At 43.2% G+C, this 20,667-nt stretch overlaps 1 protein-coding gene across 1 annotated transcript in view; it reads left to right on the top strand.

Annotated features, from left to right (window-relative positions):
• xylt2 (xylosyltransferase II) overlaps positions 1-20,667 on the top strand; it is a 328,263-nt gene that overhangs the window by 284,515 nt on the left and 23,081 nt on the right. The window contains exons 7-8 of the mRNA XM_073026605.1: positions 1,693-1,869; positions 20,027-20,286. Coding sequence (XP_072882706.1) covers positions 1,693-1,869; positions 20,027-20,286 — 437 coding nt within the window. The remainder of the gene's footprint in view (positions 1-1,692; positions 1,870-20,026; positions 20,287-20,667) is intronic.

Here is a 20,667-nt window from a genome sequence, read left to right as displayed (position 1 = left end):
CGACCGTGGTGGGTCTCATCAGCAAGAATGACGAGTCAGCTTACAGAGAGGAGGTGCAGCGGCTAACGGACTGGTGCAGAGCCAACAACCTGTCTCTTAATGTGAACAAAACAAAAGAGATGGTTGTTGACTTCAGGAGGGCATGGAGCGACCACTCCCCACTGAACATCGACGGCTCCTCAGTAGAGATCGTAAAGAGCATCAAATTTCTTGATGTTCACCTGGCGGAGAATCTCACCTGGTCCCTCAACACCAGCTCCATAGTGAAGAAAGCCCAGCAGCGTCTCTACTTTCTGTGAAGGCTGAGGAAAGTCCATTTCCCACCCCCCATCCTCATCACGTTCTACAGGGGTTGTATTGAGAGCATCCTGAGCAGCTGCATCACTGCCTGGTTCAGAAATTGCACCATCTCGGATCGCAAGACCCTGCAGCGGATAGTGAGGTCAGCTGAGAAGATCATGGGGGTCTCTCTTCCCGCCATCACGGATATTTACACTACACGCTGCATCCGCAAAGGAAACAGCATTATGAAAGACCCCATGCACCCCTCATACAATCTCTTCTTCCTCCTGCCATCTAGGAAAAGGTTCTGAAGCATTTGGGCTCTCACAACCAGACTATGTAACAGTTTCATCCCCCAAGCTATCAGACCCCTCAATACCCAGACACCTTGCCCAATTGTCCTGTTTATTGCCTGCACTGTTTTTGTGCACTTTACGCAGTTCTGTGTAGGTCTGTAGTCTAGTGTAGCTTTCTCTGTTTTTTTACGTAGTTTAGTCTCGTTTTTGTACTGTGTCATGTAACACCATGGTCCTGAAAAACATTGTCTCATTTTTACTATGTACTGTACCAGCAGTTATGGTTGAAATGACAATAAAAGTGAATTGACTTGACTTGACTTAAGGAGAACAGCCACAGGGGTACTCTCTAGTATCTGACTCTTGCCCTTCCCTCTCGTGACTGTTACCCGCCTATCTGTCTCCTGAGACTACTTGTCTATAGCTCCTCTTTATCACCTCCTCACTCTCCCTGACCAGACGAAGGTCATCGAGCTGCAGCTCCAGTTCCCTAACCCGGTCCCCAAGGAACTGCAGCTCGACACACCAGGTGCAGATGTGGCCGTCCAGGAGGTTGGGAGTCTCCCAGACATCCCACGTCCAACACTCAATACAGAACACCGGCCTTTGCAAATAGTCCCTCAGTCACTAATTCACCCACTGAACTTTACATTCAGCCACTAAGATTCAGGGTTCATATATTATCAAATAAAGTATAAATTATACATCCTTGAGATTTACTTGCTCACAGTCACAAAGCAAGAAACCTGAAAGAACCCAATTAAAGAAAAAAAATTAAAATACAAATAAAAGGCCAACACTAAATGTGCAGTTTTACTTCCATCTTGCCTCTTTCACCTCATCAATATAACATGTTTTTAACCTGCCACTACCACACAACACAGGTTTTCAGCCATACTATTCAGGAAATACAAAACCGTTCTTCTGCCCAGCATTGGAAAATGATCTTCTCCATTGTTTGCACAGCCTACAGTGTGCAAGTCTTCTGAGGTAAGTTGCTGTAAGTCACGTGCACACTTACACTGTTTCGGACCCAGCACATTAATCCTGGAGTTCACCATATATGCAGATCATTGTTCTCTCAGTGCTTTTTCCCCCCATTTCTCTTTTACAGTCTTTCTTTCACACCGTGTTGGAAAACAGCCACATGTGTGAGACACTAGTGGATAACAACCTGCGCGTCACCAATTGGAACCGAAAGCTGGGCTGTAAGTGTCAGTACAAGCACATTGTGGACTGGTGCGGCTGCTCACCAAATGATTTCAAACCACAAGACTTCATAAGGCTTCAGGTAAAAAGTGTTTGGCTCCTTTGTCAAGTGGAATACTCACACTGTTCACAGGGTGCAAATGTGAAACGTGTTAATGTCTGGAACATTGGTCAAAGTAGCATATGTTAACATATGTGCAATGAATAATAAATTTACTTTGATAATGCACTGTTGCAGGTGTGATAGTATAGCTATTCCATTTCTGAGCCAGTTATACCAAGAAAGTGGGTTCAGATCCCAGTGTAATAATTTAAAATACTTAAGAACGTGGAAGTAGGTTCAAGCTCCAACAATCTGCTATCCAGCTGCTCAGAAATCCAGGAGGTTTGGTACCCAGCTCAGTTGGTTCTGTTTCAACTGATCGCTTCAAATCTAACAGCCTCTTTTTCCAGCATATCCTGAAGCTTGACTGTATCACTCGTGTTCACTGTAAAAAGCTGGAATCTGTAAAAATCACAAGTATAAACTTAGCGAGAACCTTTCACATCCACATCATCAACTCACTGGAATCCTGTTATGCATTCCATAGTCATAGAGTTCCACAGCCTGAAACAGACCCTTCAGCCCAACTCGCCCATGCCAACCAGGGTGCCTTCCTGAGCTAGTCTTGTTTGCCTGTGTTTAGGCCACATCCCTCTGAACCTTTCCCTTCTATGTATGTATCTCCCCAAATGTCTTTTAAATGTGTAATTGTACCTGCTTCTAACACTGGAAGATCATTGTAAATGACCATCAGTCTGTGAAACTGTTCCCCTCACATCTGTTTAAAACCTTTCCCCTCTTGCCTTAAACTGATGACCTCTAGTTATAGGCTCCCCTACCCTGCGAAAAGACTTAGCATTCACGTTGTCTGTGCCCTCTATAATATTATACAACCATAATGCTCTGCTTAGGATTTCTACTGCTATAATATAGGTATTTCAATTTAGCAGTTTGTGCAAAAGCAATGTTCCCTCTAATTTTTAGTAGTCAGTGTGCGCAAAAGATCTTACGTTGTGCAAATTTTTTTCCTGTGACAACAGTGCATGCGCACTGAATGCACACATGGCACAGTTTATATAGGTTTACAAAATATTTGACATAAAACTGCACAGAATAACAACAAAATAACATACATATTTAAGTCACTCAGTTATTTTTTCTCTCTCCTGTCTTTGGCATTTACCCATTCTGTGTAAACTCTATCTAGACTAATAGAACTTCCATCCAATTGATAGCTTCTGATTCTTATTAACATATCCAAATGACATTCACCCAAACGGTTTCTCAGCTTGTTTTTGAGTTGATTCATCAGGCTAGAACTTCGCTCACAGTCCGCACTAGACGCAAGAAAGGTTCCCCCAATGCCCATCAACTGTGCAAGGACGCAAAACTGTTCGTTTTGAAGTACAAATGCCACCATTTGAGCAAAGTTTGAAATCAGTTTGGATTTAATTTTTTCTTGCACGGAAAATTTGAAATCATTAAACTGTCTAACTATTACAGTATTTTAAGCTAGAAAATCATGATATTTTAGACATAAGGCATTAACTTGTTCATCGCCAAATATGAAGTCACAATCTGCAATTGCGGAGAAGTCAAAAGCTGACCATTCTTGTACCTCATCTTTGTAAACTTTACATTATGAACACTGTCCGCCAAAGATGGCTGCCACCATGATGCAGCTATACAAACCAGAACAGGAAAGGTGAGGTGAGGTAAATTAGTGGCGTGCATTGTGGTATTTGAAAAACCGACTAAAAGATTAATTTCAATAAGTATAATTATTAATTACTACATTATTTTAGGTAACTAACCTTTTGTGCACACATTAATTTCCTTTGTGCGTTGAAAAACGTGTGTTCGCATGCACACGCGCACAGCTTAGAGGGAACATAATGCAAAAGCAATGAGTTGCCATTGCAAGAAGTGCTTTATGCAGATGAATGGCTCCAAGGAGGGGCCTCCTGAGAAAGAGCCAGTTTGTTGGAGGTGGACTTCAAGGGAAGTTCAGACATTAGCTGGTCCTTTCACACAGACTGTGGGTTCGGTGCCGTGAGTAACAGTTGTACCCGGCTTTGGAAGATATGAGCTCTAACATTTTGTACACATTTAGACTGGTTTAACTGTAACCGTGCAGAAGAACTTCGGAGTCCTCATACAAGATTAATTTACAAGTTGAGTCTGTGATAAAGGTGGCAAATGCAATGTTGGCATTTATTTCAAGGGGAATAGAATATAAAAGCGAGATTAATGCTAAGGCTCTGTAAGACACTAGTAAGACCTTACTTGGAGTATTGTCAACAGTTTTGGGCCCCATAACTCAGAAAGGATATGTTTGTTGTCTTTGGAGAGCAGGTTCACGAGGATGATTCCGGGAATGTAGGGGTTAACATATGAAGAGTGTTTGGCATCTTTGGGTCTGTACTCACTGGAATTTAGAAGAATGCGGGGGGGGGGGGGGGTGTTGAATCTCATTGAGATCTACCAATATTGAAAGGACTAAATAGCATGGATGTGGCGAGAATGTTTGCTATACTTGGGTATCTAGAACTTGAGGGCACAACCTCAAAATTGAGGGGCAGCCTCATAGAACAGAGGTAAGGAGGAATGTTTTGAGCCACAGAATAGTGAGTCTGTGGAATGCTCTGTCATGGACTACAGTGGAGGCCAAATCTGTGTGTATATTTAAGGTGGAAGTTGCTATTTTGCTGATTGGTTAGGGTATCAAAGGATTGGCATGAAGGCAGGTGTATGGAGTTGAGTGGGATCCGGGATCAGCCAAGATGGAATGGTGGAGCAGACTCAGATGGGCTGAATGGCCTAATTCTGCTCCTGTGTCTTGATCTTATGGTAATTGGCCACTTTATTTAATTTTTTCTTTCTCTTAATAATTGATAAAGCTGAAATTAGTAAATATACTTTCTTTATAATTTTATGCTGTACATGCTGCCCACTAATTGTGTATAAGCAGTACTTACACAGTATTTGCTCATATTGAGGTTTCTTTAATCCATGTTTGGTTATACCCCAAATCATACCAACCCTAGACGTATATTGTTTGTGAAAGGTGGCCTCCTCACTGCTGAGTTATGTGGCTGTTAGCAGACGTATTGAGCCATGTTTGGATTCGAGCCCAGTGAGGGGCTACACCACTCTATAAGACAACCCCTCATGCTGAACACTAAAAAGAGAAGTCCAAGCTAATTCAATCTCTCCTTATAACTCAGGCCTGCAAATTACAATGGGAGACAAAATGCATGCCAAAAGGGCAATGTTACAATAGTCATGGGCGACTTCAACATGCATGCAGATTGGGAAGATCTGGTTGGTGCAGGATGCCAGGAGGCAGAATTTCAGGAGTGCTACGAGATAGCTTTTTAGAGCAGTTTGTGGTTGAGCCCACTGGTGGACCATCTATTCCGGATTGGGTGTTGTGCAATGAACCAAAATTGTTAAGAGAGCTTAAGGATTCCTTTACCTTAGGGACCAGTGATCAATTTCACCCTGAAATTTGAGGAGAAGCAAAAGTCAGATGTATAGTATTACAATTGAGAAAAGAGAATTACAGAGGCATGAAGGAGGAGCGGGAACAGAATTGATCGGAAAAGAACAATGGCAGGGTTGATGGCAAAGCAGCAATGGCTGGAATTTCTGGAAGTAATTTGGAAGGCACAGATACACACAGCCCAAAGAGCAATAAGTATTCTAAAGGAAAGATGATACAACCATGGCTAACAGAAGTCAAAGCCAACATAAAAGCCAAAGAGGGGACATATAATACAGTAGCTCGTCATCACACAAAGATGCTGAAAAAGTGGAGCAGTCATCGGAGTACTTGTAAGTCAAAGGAGTAAGGCTTCGGCAAGGACAGACCTAGGCGAGGTAGGTTACCTTTTTTTCCCTCTCTAACAAGAATAGTGGGTATGAGTGCAAGGCCAGTTTTCTGTTCTGGGTGTCAGATGTGGGATGTCCAGGAGACTTGCAGCCTCCCTGATAGCCACGCCTGCGCCAAGTGCATTGAGCTGCAGTTCCTTAGAGACCGAGTTAGAGAAATGGAGTGCAGCTTGATGACCTTCGGCTCGTTAGGAAGAGTGAGGAGGTGATAGACAGGAGCTACAGGCTGGTAGTCACTCCAGCCGCAGGAGACAGATAAGTGGGTGACCGTCAGGAGAGGGAAGGGAGGGCGACAGGTAGTGGAGAGCACCCCTGTGGCTTTCCCCTTTAACAATAAGTACTCCATTTTGAGTGCTGTTGGTGGGGGGAGGGGGAACGATCTTCCTGGGGGAAAGCAACAGTGGCACTGTGTCTAGTCCTGTGGCTCAGAAGGGTAGGGAATGGAAGAGGATGGTGGTGGTAATAGGGGACTCTATGGTTAGGGGGACAGATAGGCAATTCTGTAGGCACCTATGATCTTAGTGAGTGAATCAAAACGTGGAACTATGACGTTGTGGCATTACAGAGACTTGGATGTCTCAGGGGCAGGAATAGCCACTGAGTGTCAAGCTGCTTTAGATGTTTTAAAAAGAACAGAGAGGGAAGCAAAAGAGGTGGGGCGTGGTATTGCTAATTAAGGATAGTGTCATGGCTGCAGAAAGGGAGAAAGTTGTAGAGGGATGGTCTACTGAGACAGTGTGAGTGTAAGTCAGAAATAGGAAAGGAGCAATGACTCTATTGGGTGTTTTTTTCTAGTTTCTGGAATGGTCCCTGGAGACAGGAAAATTGTAAGTGTGACTGTACTCTTCAAGAAGGGAAAGAGGCAGAAAAAAGGAAACTATCGGCCAGTTTGTCTGCCTTTGGTGGTTGGGAAGATGTTGGAGTTGATTATTAAGGACGTGGTCTCAGGGTACTTAGAGACATGTGATAAAATAGGCCATAGTCTATTTGGTTTCCTCAAGGGGAAATCTTGCCTGACAAATCTGTTGGAATTCCTTGAAGAAATAGCAAGCAGGATAGACAAGGGAGAATCGGTTGATGTTGGATTTTCAGAAGGCTTTTGACAATGTGCCTCACATAAGCTATGTGCTCATAGTATTACAGGAAAGATTCTAGTATGGATAAAGCGGTGGCTGATTGGCAAGAGGCAAAGATTGGGAATAAAAGGAGCCTTTTTTGGGTACCTGCCAGTGACTGATGGTGTTCCACAGGGGTCTGTGTTGGGACTGATTATTTTTACAATGTCAATGATTTAGATGAAGGAATTGATAGTTTTGTTCCAAAGTTTGCAGACAATATGAAGATAGGTAGAGGGGCAGGTAATATTGAGGAAGTAGAGAGGCTACTGAAGGACTTAGATTAGGAGAATGGGCAAAGAAATGGCAGATGGAGTATAGTGTCAGGAAATGTATGGTCATGCACTTTGGTAGAAGAAATGTAAGGGTTGACTATGGAGAGAAAGTACAAAAAAATTGAGGCACAAAGGAGATTGGGAGTCCTTGTGCAGGATTTGCTAAAGGTTCATTTGCAGGTTGAGTCTGGTGAGGAAGGCAAATGCTATGTTAGCATTTATTTCAAGAACACTAGAATATAAAAGCAAGGATGTAATGTTGAGACTTTATAAATCACTGGTCATGCCTCACTTGGAGTATTATGAGCAGTTTGGGGCCCCTTATCTTAGAAAAGATGGGCTGAAAGTGGAGAGGGTTCAAAGGAGGTTCACAAAAATGATTCCAGGATTGAATGGTTTGTCATATGAAAAGTTTTTGCTGGCTCTGGGCTTGTATTCACTGGAAGATTGAGTGGTGACTTCACTGAAACACATTGAATAGTGAAAGGCCTTGATAGGGTGGATGTGGAGAGGATGTTTCCTATAGAGAATAGAGAGGAGTCGTTTTAGAACAGAGATGAGGAGGAATTTCTTTAGCCAGAGGGTGATGAATCTGTGGAATTTTTCACCACAGGCAGCTGTGGAGGCCAGGTCTTTCTGTACAGTATATTTAAGGCAAAGGTTGTTAGATTCTTGATTGGTCAAAGCATGAAAGGATTTGGGAAGAAGGCAGGAGGTTGGGTCTGAGAGGAAAATTGGATCAGCCATGATGAAATGGTGGAGTAGACTCGATGGGCCAAAAGGCCTAATTCTGCTCCTGGATCTATGGTCTTGTGGCCTTCCAGTCCTGGCAATTCTTGTGACTTTTCATTGCATCCTGCCCAGCTACCTCCTCCTTATTGCTAGATGATTAGAACTACACAGAACATTCCAGGTGCAGCATCATGATATTCCAACTCTGGTATGCAGCACCCAGTTCAATGAAGAGAAGCATACCATAAACTCTCTTCACTACTTTGTATGCCTGTTTTCATGGATCTTTGTACTTGTACCCCAAGATATCTCTGTTCTACAGCATTCCCCAGGGCACTGTATTTGTCATTCCTGTCCTGGTTTTTCTTCCTAAAATCCATTATTTCCACTTCCTTAAGTTAACCTCCAACTGTCATTCCTTTGTCCATTCTCCCAGTTGTAATGTCGTACAACACAGAAACAGGCCCTTTGACCCAACTGATCCATGCCAAGCAGAATTCCCTACACTCATCACATTACTCATGCTTAGCCCACATTCCTGTGACTCTTCCCTATCCATGTACCTATTCAAGTATCATGTAAATGTTCTTAATGTACTTGGCTTAACCACTTCCACTGGCAGCTCATTCCATATTGGGTGGAAAAGTTGTCTCTCAAGTTCTTATTCAATCTCTCCAACTCTCACCTTAAACCTCTCCCCTAGTTCTGGATTCCCAAACCATGGGAAAAAGACATTGACCCTATGTGTGCCTGTCATGATTTTATATGCCTCTAGATGATCTAGATCCTTTTGTAACAGACAACTTCCTTCACTGTCCAATGTCATGCATAGAATTACAAATCACGCCAACTACGTTCTCATCCAAGTCATGAATACAGATAACAAATAGCAAATGAGTCAGCATCAATTCCTATGACATGCCAATGGTCACAGGCCTCCATTATGAAAAGCAGCCCCCTCCCCACTAATAGCCTGTGCCTTTTCCCATCAAGCCAATATTATGTCCAACAGACAGGAGGAAATCTGCAGATGCTGGAAATTCAAGCAACACACACAAAATGCTGGTGGAACACAGCAGGCCAGGCAGCATCTATAGGAAGAAGCACTGTCAACGTTTCGGGCCGAGACGCTTTGTCAGGACTAACTGAAAGGAAAGATAGTAAGAGATTTGAAAGTAGGGTCCCAGCTATGCCTGCCTTTTTGTTGGCTTTGTGGAACAGTCCATGTTCCAAGCCTATATGGGTATCCATCCACCTCTTTTCCTTCGCTACATCGACGACTGCATTGGCGCTGCCTTGTGCATGCAGGCTGAGCTCGTTGACTTCATTAACTTAGCATCCAACTTTCACCCTGCCCTCAAATTTACCTGGTCCATTTCCGACCCCTCCCTCCCCTTTCTTGATCTTTCTGTCTCCATCTCTGGAGACGGCATATCTACTATAAGCCTGCGGACTCTCACAGCTACCCGGACTATTCCTCTTCCCACCCTGTCTCTTGCAAAAATGCTATTCCCTTCTCGCAATTCCTCCGTCTCCGCCGCATCTGCTCTCAGGATGAGGCTTTTCATTCCAGGACGAAGGAGATGTCTTCCTTTTTTAAACAAAGGGGCTTCTTCCACCATCAACTCTGTTCTCAAACGCATCTCTCCCATTTCCCGCACATCTGTCCTCACCCCATCCACCCACCACCCCACTCGGGATAGGGTTCCTCCTGTCCTCACCTACCACCCCACCAGCCTCCGGTCCAACGTATTATTCTCCGTAACTTCCGCTACCTCCAAAGGGATCCCCCTACCAAGCATATCTTTCCCTCCCCCCCTCTTTCTGCTTTCCGCAGGGATTGCTCCCTACGTGACTCCCTTGTCCACTCGTCCCCCCCATCCCTTCCCACCAATCTCCCTCCTGGCACTTATCCTTGTAAACGGAACAAGTGCTACACCTGCCCTTACACTTCCTCCCTCACCACCATTCAGGGCCCCAGACAGTCCTTCCAGGTGAGGCGACACTTCACCTGTGAGTCAGCTGGTGTGGTATACTGCGTCCGGTGCTCCCGGTGTGGCCTTTTATATATCGATGAGACCCGACACAGACTGGGAGACCGTTTCGCTGAACACCTATGCTCAGTCTGCCAGAGAAAGCAGGATCTCCCAGTGGCCACACATTTTAATTCCATGTCCCATTCCCATTCTGATATGTCTATCCATGGCCTCCTCTACTGTCAAAATGAATCCAAACTCAGGTTGGAGGAACAACACCTTATATACCAGCTGGGTAGCCTCCAACCTGATGGCATGAACATTGACTTCTCTAACTTCCGTTAATGCCCCTCCTCCCCTGCTTACCCCATCCCTGATGTTTTTAGTTTTTTCCTCCTCTTTTTTTCTCTCTCTCTCTGCCCATCACTGCCTGTTCTCCATCTCCCTCTGGTGCTCCCCTCCCCCTTTCTTTCTCCCAAGGCCTCCCGTCCCATGATCCTTTCCCTTCTCCAGCTCTGTATCCCTTTTGCCAATCACCTTTCCAGCTCTCAGCTTCACCCCAACCCCTCCTGTCTTCTATCATTTCATATTTCCCCCTCCTGCTTTTAAATCTCTTACTATCTTTCCTTTCAGGTAGTCCTGACGAAGGGTCTCTGCCCGAAACGTCGACAGTGCTTCTTCTTATAGATGCTGCCTGGCCTGCTGCATTCCACCAGCATTTTGTGTGTGTTGCATTATGTCCAGCAGGTTTGTTTTCCAGGGGTTTCATGTGATCTCACCTTCTGGACCAGTTAAAACTTATTCCTGCTGACTGTTAAAGAAACTGTAGGAAAGAGGTTCCCAACCTTTTTTTAATGCCATGGAACCCCACCATTAAGCAATATAAGATTCTTACATTCTAACCATATTTTTAAAAATTCTATCCATATGGCCTCACTGGATGATCCAGAAATATATTCTTTAAGAACTGTTGTGATGTCGTGTTGGCATGAGAGGGGAACTGACCAAGGTTAACTGGAAAGGGACAATAGCAGGAAGGTCAGCAGAGCAGAAATGGCTGGAGTTTCTGCAAAAAAATGAGGGAAGTGCAAGACAAATATATTCCAAATAAGAAGAAATTTTTGAATGGAAGAAGGACACTACCCTGGCTGACAAGTGAAGTCAGAGCCAAAGTAAAATCAAGAGAGAGGACATACAATGAAGCCAGAGCTAGTGAGAAGATAGAGGATTGGGAAGCATTTAAAAACTTGCAGAAGGAAATTAAGAAGGTCTTTAGGAAGGAAAAGATGAATTGTGAAAGGAAGCTGGTGACTAGTATCAAAGATGATAGTAAGAGCTCTTTTAAGTATATTTAGGGTAAAAGAGTTGAGGGTAGATATAGGACCAATAGAGAATGACGCTGGAGATATTGTTTTGAGAGACGCAGAAATGGCAGAGGAATTGAATGCATATTTTGCTTCAGTCTTCACAGTGCAATACATCTGCGGTATACCAGACATTCAAGAGTGTCAGGGAAGTGAAGTATGTGCAGTGAAAATTACGACTGAGAAGGTGCTCAGGAAGCTTAATGGTCTGAGGGTGGATAAATCTCCTGGACCTGATGGAATGCACCCTCGGGTTCTGAAGGATGTAGCTGGAGAGATTGCGGAGGTATTAACAATGATCTTTCAAGAACTGATAGATTCTGGCATTGTACCAGATGACTGGAAAATTGTAAATGTTACTCCACTATTTAAGAAGGGTGGGAGGCAGCACAAAGGAAACTGTAGACCTGTTAGCCTGACATCAGTGGTTGGGAAGTTGTTGGAATCGATTGTTAGGGAGGAGATTACGGAGTACCTGAGGCACATGACAAGACAGGCCAAAGCCAACATGGTTTTCTGAAAGGAAAATCCTGCTTGACTAACCTACTGCAATTCTTTAAGGAAATTACAAGCAGGGTGGACAAAGGAGATGCAGTGGATATGGTGTACTTGGATTTTCAGAAGGCCTTTGACAAGGTGCCACACAGGAGACTGCTTAGCAAGATTAGAACCTGTGGAATTACAAGGAAGCTACTAGCATGGGTGGAGCTTTGCTTTATTGGCAGAAAACAGAGTGTGGGAATAAAGGGATCATATTCTGGCTGGCTGCTGGTTACCACTGGAGTTCCACAGGGGTCGGAGTTGGGACTGCTGTTTTTTACGATGTATGTCAATGATTTGGACTATGGGATTAATGGATTTATTGCTAAATTTGCCAATGATACAAAGATAGGTGGAGGAGCGGGTAGTATTGAGGAAACTGGGAGACTTTACTTACTTTACTTTTATTGTCACCAAACAATTGATACTAGAGCATACAATCATCACAGCAATATTTGACTGTGCGCTTTGCACTCCCTGAAGTTACAAATCAAAGTAAATATAATAAAATTTTAAATTATAAGTCATAATTAGAAAATAGAAAAAGGAAAGTAAGGTAGTGCAAGTCAGGTCCGGATATTTGGAAGGTACGGCCCAGATCCAGGTCAGGATCCGTTGAGCAGTCTTATCACAGTTGGAAAGAAGCTGTTCCCAAATCTGGCCGTACGTATCTTCAAGCTCCTGAACCTTCTCCCGGAAGGAAAATGGACAAAAAGTGTGTTGGCTGAGTGGGTTGTGTCCTTGATTATCCTGGCAGCACTGCTCTGACAGCATGCGGTGTAAAGTGAGTCCAAGGATGGAACACACACAAATGCTGGTGGAACACAGCAGGCCAGGCAGCATCTATAAGGACAAAGGGTCTCGGCCGGAAACGTCGGCAGTGCTTCTCCTTATAGATGCTGCCTGGCCTGCTGTGTTCCACCAGCATTTTGTGTGTGTTGCTTGAATTTCCAGCATCTGCAGATTTCCTCATGTTTCCCAAGGATGGAAGATTGGTTTCTGTGATGTGCTGGGCTATGTTCACGATCTTCTGCAGCTTCTTCTGGTCTTGAACAGGACAACTTCCATACCAGGTTGTGATGCACCCTAGAAGAATGCTTTCTACGGTGCACCTATAAAAATTAGTGAGGGTTTTAGGGGACGGGCCAAATTTCTTCAGCTTTCTCAGGAAGTAAAGGTGCTGGTGGGCCTTCTTGGCAGTGGACTCTGCTTGGTTAGACCAAGTCAGGTCATTTGTGATATTCACCCCGAGGAACTTAAAGCTTTTGACCTGTTCCACCTGCACACCACCAATGTAGATGGGGTTGTGCGGTCCGCTACTCCTTCTGAAGTCAACAACCAATTCCTTCGTCTTGCTGACGTTGAGGGATAGGTTATTGTTTTCGCACCATGCCACCAGGTTCTTAATTTCCCCTCTGTACTCAGACTCATCATTACCCAAGATATGGCCTACAATTGTGGTGTCATCAGCAAACTTATATATAGGAGAAGATGGCAGTGCAACGCAGCACGCGTGGCCTCTCTGGAGAATGGATATCCGTTCCGTGTTAAGTAGGGATCCGTGCACAATCCTGATTTGATGGAGGCAGACGTGAGAGCGTGGAGGAACATCTGGAGAAACTTCTGAAATGTCTGCTTCGCTGCCGCTGCTACTGTGCGGTCTGTTGTCTCCGGAGGAGAAGGCCTCCGAGACCTCGGCTTTGCTTGTTTTGGCGGCCGGAACGAGGTTGAAGATGCTCGGGAGGCTGTATCGGAGGGGCTTGTCGGAGGCTCGAAGTTTTTGGACAGACTCAGAGTCTGCTGTTGTCGGGTGCTTCCAAGGCATTGTCAGTGCCTGGAAGTTTATGGCAGGGAGAGTTCTCCCGTTTGCTGCCTGGTATCGGGACGATTGGGGCGATCGGGACTTGAGACTTTTAAACCGCGTCCATGGTCTGCGTTTATCGAATTACGGTGTTGTTTTGCACTGCTGTAACTATATGCTATAAATATGTGGTTTTGTCAGTGTGAGTCTTGGTTTGTCCTTTTTTTAATTTTGTGATAACACTCCGGAGGAACATTGTGTCATTTCTTAATGCATGCATGCATTTCTAAATGACAATAAACGAGGACTGAGTGTCCTCATAATCTAATATTGAGCTTGATGGAAACTTGGCTGCACAATCATGGGTGTACAGTGAGTACAGCAGGGGGCTGAGTATACAGCCTTGTGGGGCACCGGTGCTCAGAGTGATTGTAGAGGAGAGCTTGTCCCCTATTTTTACAGCTTGGGTCCTGTCTGTGAGGAAGTTGAAGATCCAGCTGCAGATCTGAGTGCTGAGACCCAGGTTCCGGAGCTTAGATAGTTTAGGGGAATGGGCAAAGAAATGGCAAATGAAATACAATGTTGGAAAGTGTATGGTCATGCACTTTGGTGGAAGAAATAAATGGGCAGACTATTACTTAGATGGAGAGAGAATTCAAATGCAGAGATGCAAAGGGACTTGGGAGTCCTAGTGCAAGATAACCTGAAGGTTAATCTCCAGATTGCATCGGTTGTGAAGAAGGCAAATGCAATGTTGGCATTCATTTCTAGAGGTATAGAATATAAGAGCAGGGATGTGATGCTGAGGCTCTATAAGGCACTCGTGAGATCACGGTTGGAATATTCTGTGCAGTTTTGAGCTCCTTATTTTACAAAGGATATACTGACATTGGAGAGGGTTCAGAGAAGATTCACGAGAAAGATTCCAGGAATGAAAGGGTTACCGTATGAGTAACGTATGGCAGCTCTTAGGCTGTATTCCCTGGAGTTCAGGAGAATGAGGGGGGAATCTCATAGAACTATTTCGAATGTTAAAAGGCCTGAACAGATTAGATATGGCAAAGTTATTTCCTATGGTAGGGGAGTCTCGGACAAGAGGATACGACTTAAGGATTGAAGGACATCCATTCAGAACAGAGACGCCAAGAAATTACTTTAGTCAGAGGGTGGTAAATCTGTGGAATTTGTTGGCACAAGCGGCTGTGGAAGCCATTTAAGGCAGAGATAGATAGGTTCTTGATTAGCCAAGCCATCAAAGGATATGGGGAGAAGGCAGGGGAGTGGGGATGACTGGAAGAATTGGATCAGCCATGATTAAATGGCAGAACAGACTCAGTGGGTTGAATGGCCTACTTCTGCTCCTATCTTTTATGTCTTTCCTAATCAAAAATACAACTCCACCTCTCTTGGGCCTGTTAGTATCTGAAACATTGATTTGCCAGTCCATGTTTCTAAAATAGTTACAATATCATAATCCCATGTGCCAACATATATTCTGAATTCTCTACTTTACCCAAATACAATTTAGCCTGATGCATCTTCCTTACTCCCTGTGTCCCATTGTATCTTCAGACCCAAGCACAGAATTACACAAAGACTCTAAAGAGTTAAAGAAAACTAGGAATTTTATTAACAAAAGAGACAAAGTAAGACAATGGAACTTACAAGGTCTTGAATAACTCAGTCAGGACTTCACTCAGCACTGCCTCATACAGGATATGAAAGAAGCTGTGCTCAGCAGATAAATCCCAGATTAATTACAAGATAACAAGAAACTATCCGAATGCAAGACAAGAGTCCAAGGATACTCAGCTGGACACCTGCAAAGTCTCAGAAAATTAATTGGAAGTAATTAAGGACAATTGAAACTTAAATGTAAATTAGAGTAGACCTGACAATAACATATAAAAACCCAGTGGCACAATACAAATAGTTATAATTAATAAAATGTGGAGAATATCAAAAATAGCAAAAAATTCAGAGCCCTCCGAATATTCTACCAATGACTCAAAGTCGTGACTCCCTGTCCTGCCAGTACTTGTTTTACCTGCTACATTTGATTGACTTAACTGCTTCATTTTCCTCAATCTCCTCCAAGTACAACCCGTGCGTCTTGTACAAGTCACCTCTGTCCCAGAATAAATTCCAAGGGCCCAAGAACATCATCCCACTCTGCTCCACCAAATTTTCATCTGCCCTGTCCTTCTGTTTCTAGAATATGTAGCACATGCAACTGGGAGTAATTTGGCCAGGCCTGACATATTGTGTGCAGTTGCCTGTTTGGAGGTGAGTGAGCATGAGATTTAAAATGTGGGTGGAACCTTTTGGAACTTTTTGTCAGATTTGAATTATCGTGGGCAGTCACTTATTTGGGGGTGAGTGCACATGATATTTAAAATGCGGAACTTTTTAGTAGGCTTGAGCTATTACAGTTTATTAGGCATTTGGGAAAGACCTATAAAAGGAAGTCAGGTGTAAGTGGAGCGATCATTGTTGGAGAGGACAGAGTTAAGAGTGGAGATCTTGAGGTTTTAGTTCAAGAGGCTTTGGCAAGAAGAGCTGAAGGCTGAGGTAAGTTTATGGTTAAGATTTTAGACCTCGCTTGAGTAGTGACAGTGGGCCCAAGGTCAGTGGTATTTTCTTTTATCAGATGTGGGAGTTATGGAGACCTCCAGTCTCCTTGATAACTACATCTGTGTAAATGCATCAAGCTGCAGCTCCTTACAGACCATGTTAGGGAACTGGAGCTGTATCTGGATGACCTTCGGCTCATATGGGAAAATGAGGAGGTGGTAGATAAGAACAAAGGGAGGTAGTCATTCCTAAGTTGTAGGAGGCAAGTGGCTAGGTAACTGCATACAAGGGGAAGTTCAAAGTAAATTTATTACCAAAGTACATATTTGTCACATACTGTATACTACCCTTCGATTAATTTTCTTGCAGGCATTTATAGTAAATGTTGGCATTCATTTCTAGAGGAATAGAGTATAGGAGCAGGGATGTGATGTTGAGGCTGTAAAAGGCACTGGTAAGACCTCACTTGGAGTACTGTGTGCAGTTTTGGGATCCTTATTTAAGAAAGGATGTGCTGACGTTGGAGAGGGTTCAGAGAAGATTCACTAGAATGATTCCGGGAATGAGAGGGTTAATATATGAGGAACGTTTGACCACTCTTGGACTGTACTCCTTGGAGTTTAGAAGAATGAGGGGGGACCTCAAAGAAACATTTTGAATGTTGAAAGGCATGGACAGAGTGGATGTGGCAAAGTTCTTTCACATGGTGGGGGCGTCTAGTACGAGAGGGCATGACTTAAGGATTGATGGGCGCCCACTCAGAACAGAGATGCGAATAAATTTTTTTAGCCAGAGGGTGGTGAATCTGTGGAATTTGTTGCCACGGGTGGTAGTGGAGGCCAAGTCATTGGGTGTATTTAAGGCAGAGATTGATAGGTATCTGAGTAGCCAGGGCATCAAAGGTTATGGTGAGAAGGCGGGGAAGTGGGACTAAATGGGAGAATGGATCAGCTCATGATAAAATGGTGGAGCAGACTCCATGGGCCAAATGTCCGACTTCTGCTCCTTTGTCTTATGGTCTAAATACAGTAGAGTCAATGAAAAACTGCACATAAACAAACAACCAATCTGCAAAAGACAACAAATTGCGCAAATAGAAATAAACAAATACAAAGTAAATAACTATTAACAAACTAAATAAACAAACAACGTGAGTTGTAGAGTTCTTGAAAGTGAGTCCGTAGATTGTGGAATCAATTCAGTGTTGGTATGAGTGAAGTTATCCACTATGTTTCAGGAGCCTGATGATTGAGGGGTAATAACTTCCTGAACCTGGTGGTGTGGGACCTAAGGCTTCTGAACCTCCTTTCTGATGCAGCAGCAAAAACCAAGCATAGCCTGGATGGTAGGGGTCCTCCATGATGAATACTGCTTTCCTGGGACAATGATCCTTTGTCAACCTCACAGTGGTGGGGAGGGCTTTACCTGTGATGGATTGGTCTGTAACCACTACTTTTGGTAGGCTTCTCCATTCAGAGCATTGTGTTTCCATACTAGGCCATGATGCAACCAGTCAGTATACTCTCCACCACACATCTACAGAAGTTTGACAAAGTTGTAGATGACATAAATCTTCGTAAACCTTTAACAAAGTAGAGTTGCTACTATGCCTTCTTTGTAATGACGGTTCAATGTTGGACCCAGGAATGACCCTCTGAAATGATGATGCTGAGGAATTTAAAGTTACTGACCCTTTCCACCTCTGATCCTCTGATGAGGACTAGCTCATGGACCTCTGGTTTCTTCTTCCTGTAGTTAATAATTGCTGATGTTGAGTGAGTGGTTGTTGTGGCACCATACAGATAGATTTTTAATCTCCCTCCTATATTCTGATTTGTAACCACCTTTGATTTGGCCTACAATAGTGTTGTCATCAGCAATTTTAAATGTGGCATTGGAGTTGTACTTAGCCTCACAGTCATAAGCATATAGCAAGTAGAGCAGGGGTCTAAGCAGATAGCCTTGTGGTGCACCTGTGTTGATGGTGATTGTGGAGGAGATGTCGTTGCCAATCGAAACAAACCAGCTTTGTTTATTCAATCTATTTTATTGAAATGTGGCATTGTTGATATTGGACGTTTCTTACATCCTTTAGATCGGGAGCACTCGTTTTTTTCCCATGTTCATCATACATATTCCAGGATTGATTTTTTTTAATTTATAGTCAAATGATTTCATCAGTTTGTTCCTGTGAATATAAAGAAATTGCTGTTTTAGATCATGCTCCTGTATTTCTATCTTTAAATCTTCCTGGTTTTCCTCAAACAAACAGAATTTGATGTTTTAATACAACTGTTATCTGATAAGGATTTTTAAAAATTTCTAGAGAGGCATATTATTTTATTTTTTGAAGAGAATAAAAAGGAAGAGACTTCTAATCTTACCGTATGGGACACTTTCAAGGCCTATATTAGAGGACAAATTATCTCTTATACTGAAAGGGTTAAGAATAAAGCTAATAAAGAAAGAATTGAACTAGCCAATCAACTGAAACAATTAGATCAAAAAATATGCTATAGCTCCAGATCCTGTTTTATATAAAAGATGTGTTGAAGTTAAAACTAAATATGATCTTCTGTTTACATAGCCAATTGAAACTCAACTTCTTAAAGATAAAACTCAATTTTACAGTCATGGAGATAAAACAGGTAAAGTATTGGCCAACCAATTAAAAACATGCAGTTAAATGACAAATTAAAGAAATTTACAACACTAATGGTGTTACGACAACTGATCACTCTGAAATAAATGATACCTTTAGAGAGTTCTATTCTGAACTTTATAGTTAATAACTCCTCAGGGGTGATTGATAAGTTCATGGCCTAAGGTAGAAGGAGATGAGTTATTAACTTCAAACTTTCTGCGTAATCACTCAAAGAGTTGACCTGCATGTGCATGTACTGAGAGCTGTATAATTCATCTCCTTCTACCTTAGGCCATGAACTTATCAATCACCCATCTGTGGACACTTTCTGGAGGTCCAAGATCCGTATGCTCCACGACCGCTGGACGAAGTGTGTAAATGTAGGAGGGGACTATGTTGAAAAATAAATATGCTAGGTCTTCTAAAATTGACTCCTTCTACCTTAGGCCAAGAACTTATCAATCACTCCTCGTATGTTACTCCTTCATTTAAAATAAAGCCAGTTAGAGGTGTGTTGAGCTCTTAATAGTCTGGGGAACTAGAGTGATGTGTCAGCCAATCCTAAACTCAATAGATTGTGCAAATGATGGAAACCCAGTGCAACACTATAAATTTTAGAAGAACTTAACATAGCAGGTAGCATTTATGGAGAGGAATTAAAGTTGGTGTTTTGGGTCAAAACACTTAATTAGGACTAGTGCTGGAATGAGGCTTTTCTCAGGTTGGAGAAGCAACACCTCATTTTCTGTCTGGAAAGCCTTCAACCTGACAGCATGACACTGATTTCTCCTCCTCCTCTCTTTTTCCATTTCCCAGTTTGTTTCCTCTCTTATGTCTTCTCATCTCCTCAGCTGCCTAGCACCTCCCTCTGGTGCCCTTCTCCTTCCCTTTCTCCCTTGGTCTACTTTCCTCTCCTGTCAGATAACTCCTTCTTCAGCCCCTTTACCTTTTCCACTTATCACCTCACAGCTTCTTACTTCATTGACCCTCCCCTATTTACCTACTTTCCCCACCTTTCTTAGCTTCACCAATCACCTAACTTGTACTCCTTTCCCTCCCTCCACTTTATTTTGTCTTCTTCACCCTTCCTTTCCAGTCCTGATGAAGTCTTGTCCTCAAAATGTTAACTCTTTATTCCATTCCATACATGCTGAGTTCCTCCAGCATTTTTGTGTGTTGTAATGTGACAGCCTGTGGTCTCCATCTCACTCTTCAAAAACCTAAATGAATGGTGTGCACATTACTCCTTTCTCATTCATTTTATTGTATCTTTGTTTACAGCAAATGACAAGACCAACATTTTTTGCAAGAAAGTTTGAATCAACTGTTAATCAGGAGGTCATTGACATCTTGGACTCGCATCTGTATGGCAGTTACCCTCCTGGGACAGCAGCTCTGAAAGCCTACTGGGAGAATGTCTTTGATCATGTGGACGGGCTGAGCAGTCTAACTGACGTTGCAATTACCAGCTATCTGGTTTTCTTCAAGCTGGGCCTGAGCAAGCTGCAGACGGAGCAACAAGGAACAGCCAGCCATTGCAGGTATGGGAATAAACGGTCCAGTAGCTGAGCCACGCTATCAAACACCCTGTCAACACAGTAAAGGAGGAAGATACTTGTCCATGTAGCTCTAGACTGGAGTCTGAGAAATAATTAGGCTTCTTACTCCTGATTAGCCCAGGAGCACATTCCGAGAAACTATAGTATCAAGAAAGGCAATGAATGCCATAGTTTTTGATGGTGGTCCCATGGTGGCTACAGGGCATGAACGTGATTCCGTGTAGTCGGTACCATCACAGATGGTTTTGTTGAAGACTTGAGTGGTTTGTGGTTTGAAGCCGGAATTCTCATGAGTTGATGTTGAGATTGTGTTTATTTAAGGACATTGTGAGAAAATTATAAAACTATAGTTTCCTTGCTGGA

The sequence above is a fragment of the Hemitrygon akajei genome, chromosome 22 (genome assembly GCF_048418815.1).
Source record: "Hemitrygon akajei chromosome 22, sHemAka1.3, whole genome shotgun sequence".
In the NCBI taxonomy this organism is placed as follows: domain Eukaryota; kingdom Metazoa; phylum Chordata; class Chondrichthyes; order Myliobatiformes; family Dasyatidae; genus Hemitrygon; species Hemitrygon akajei.
Note: the sequence above shows the minus strand (reverse complement) of the source record. Positions and strands in the feature narration are given on the sequence as shown.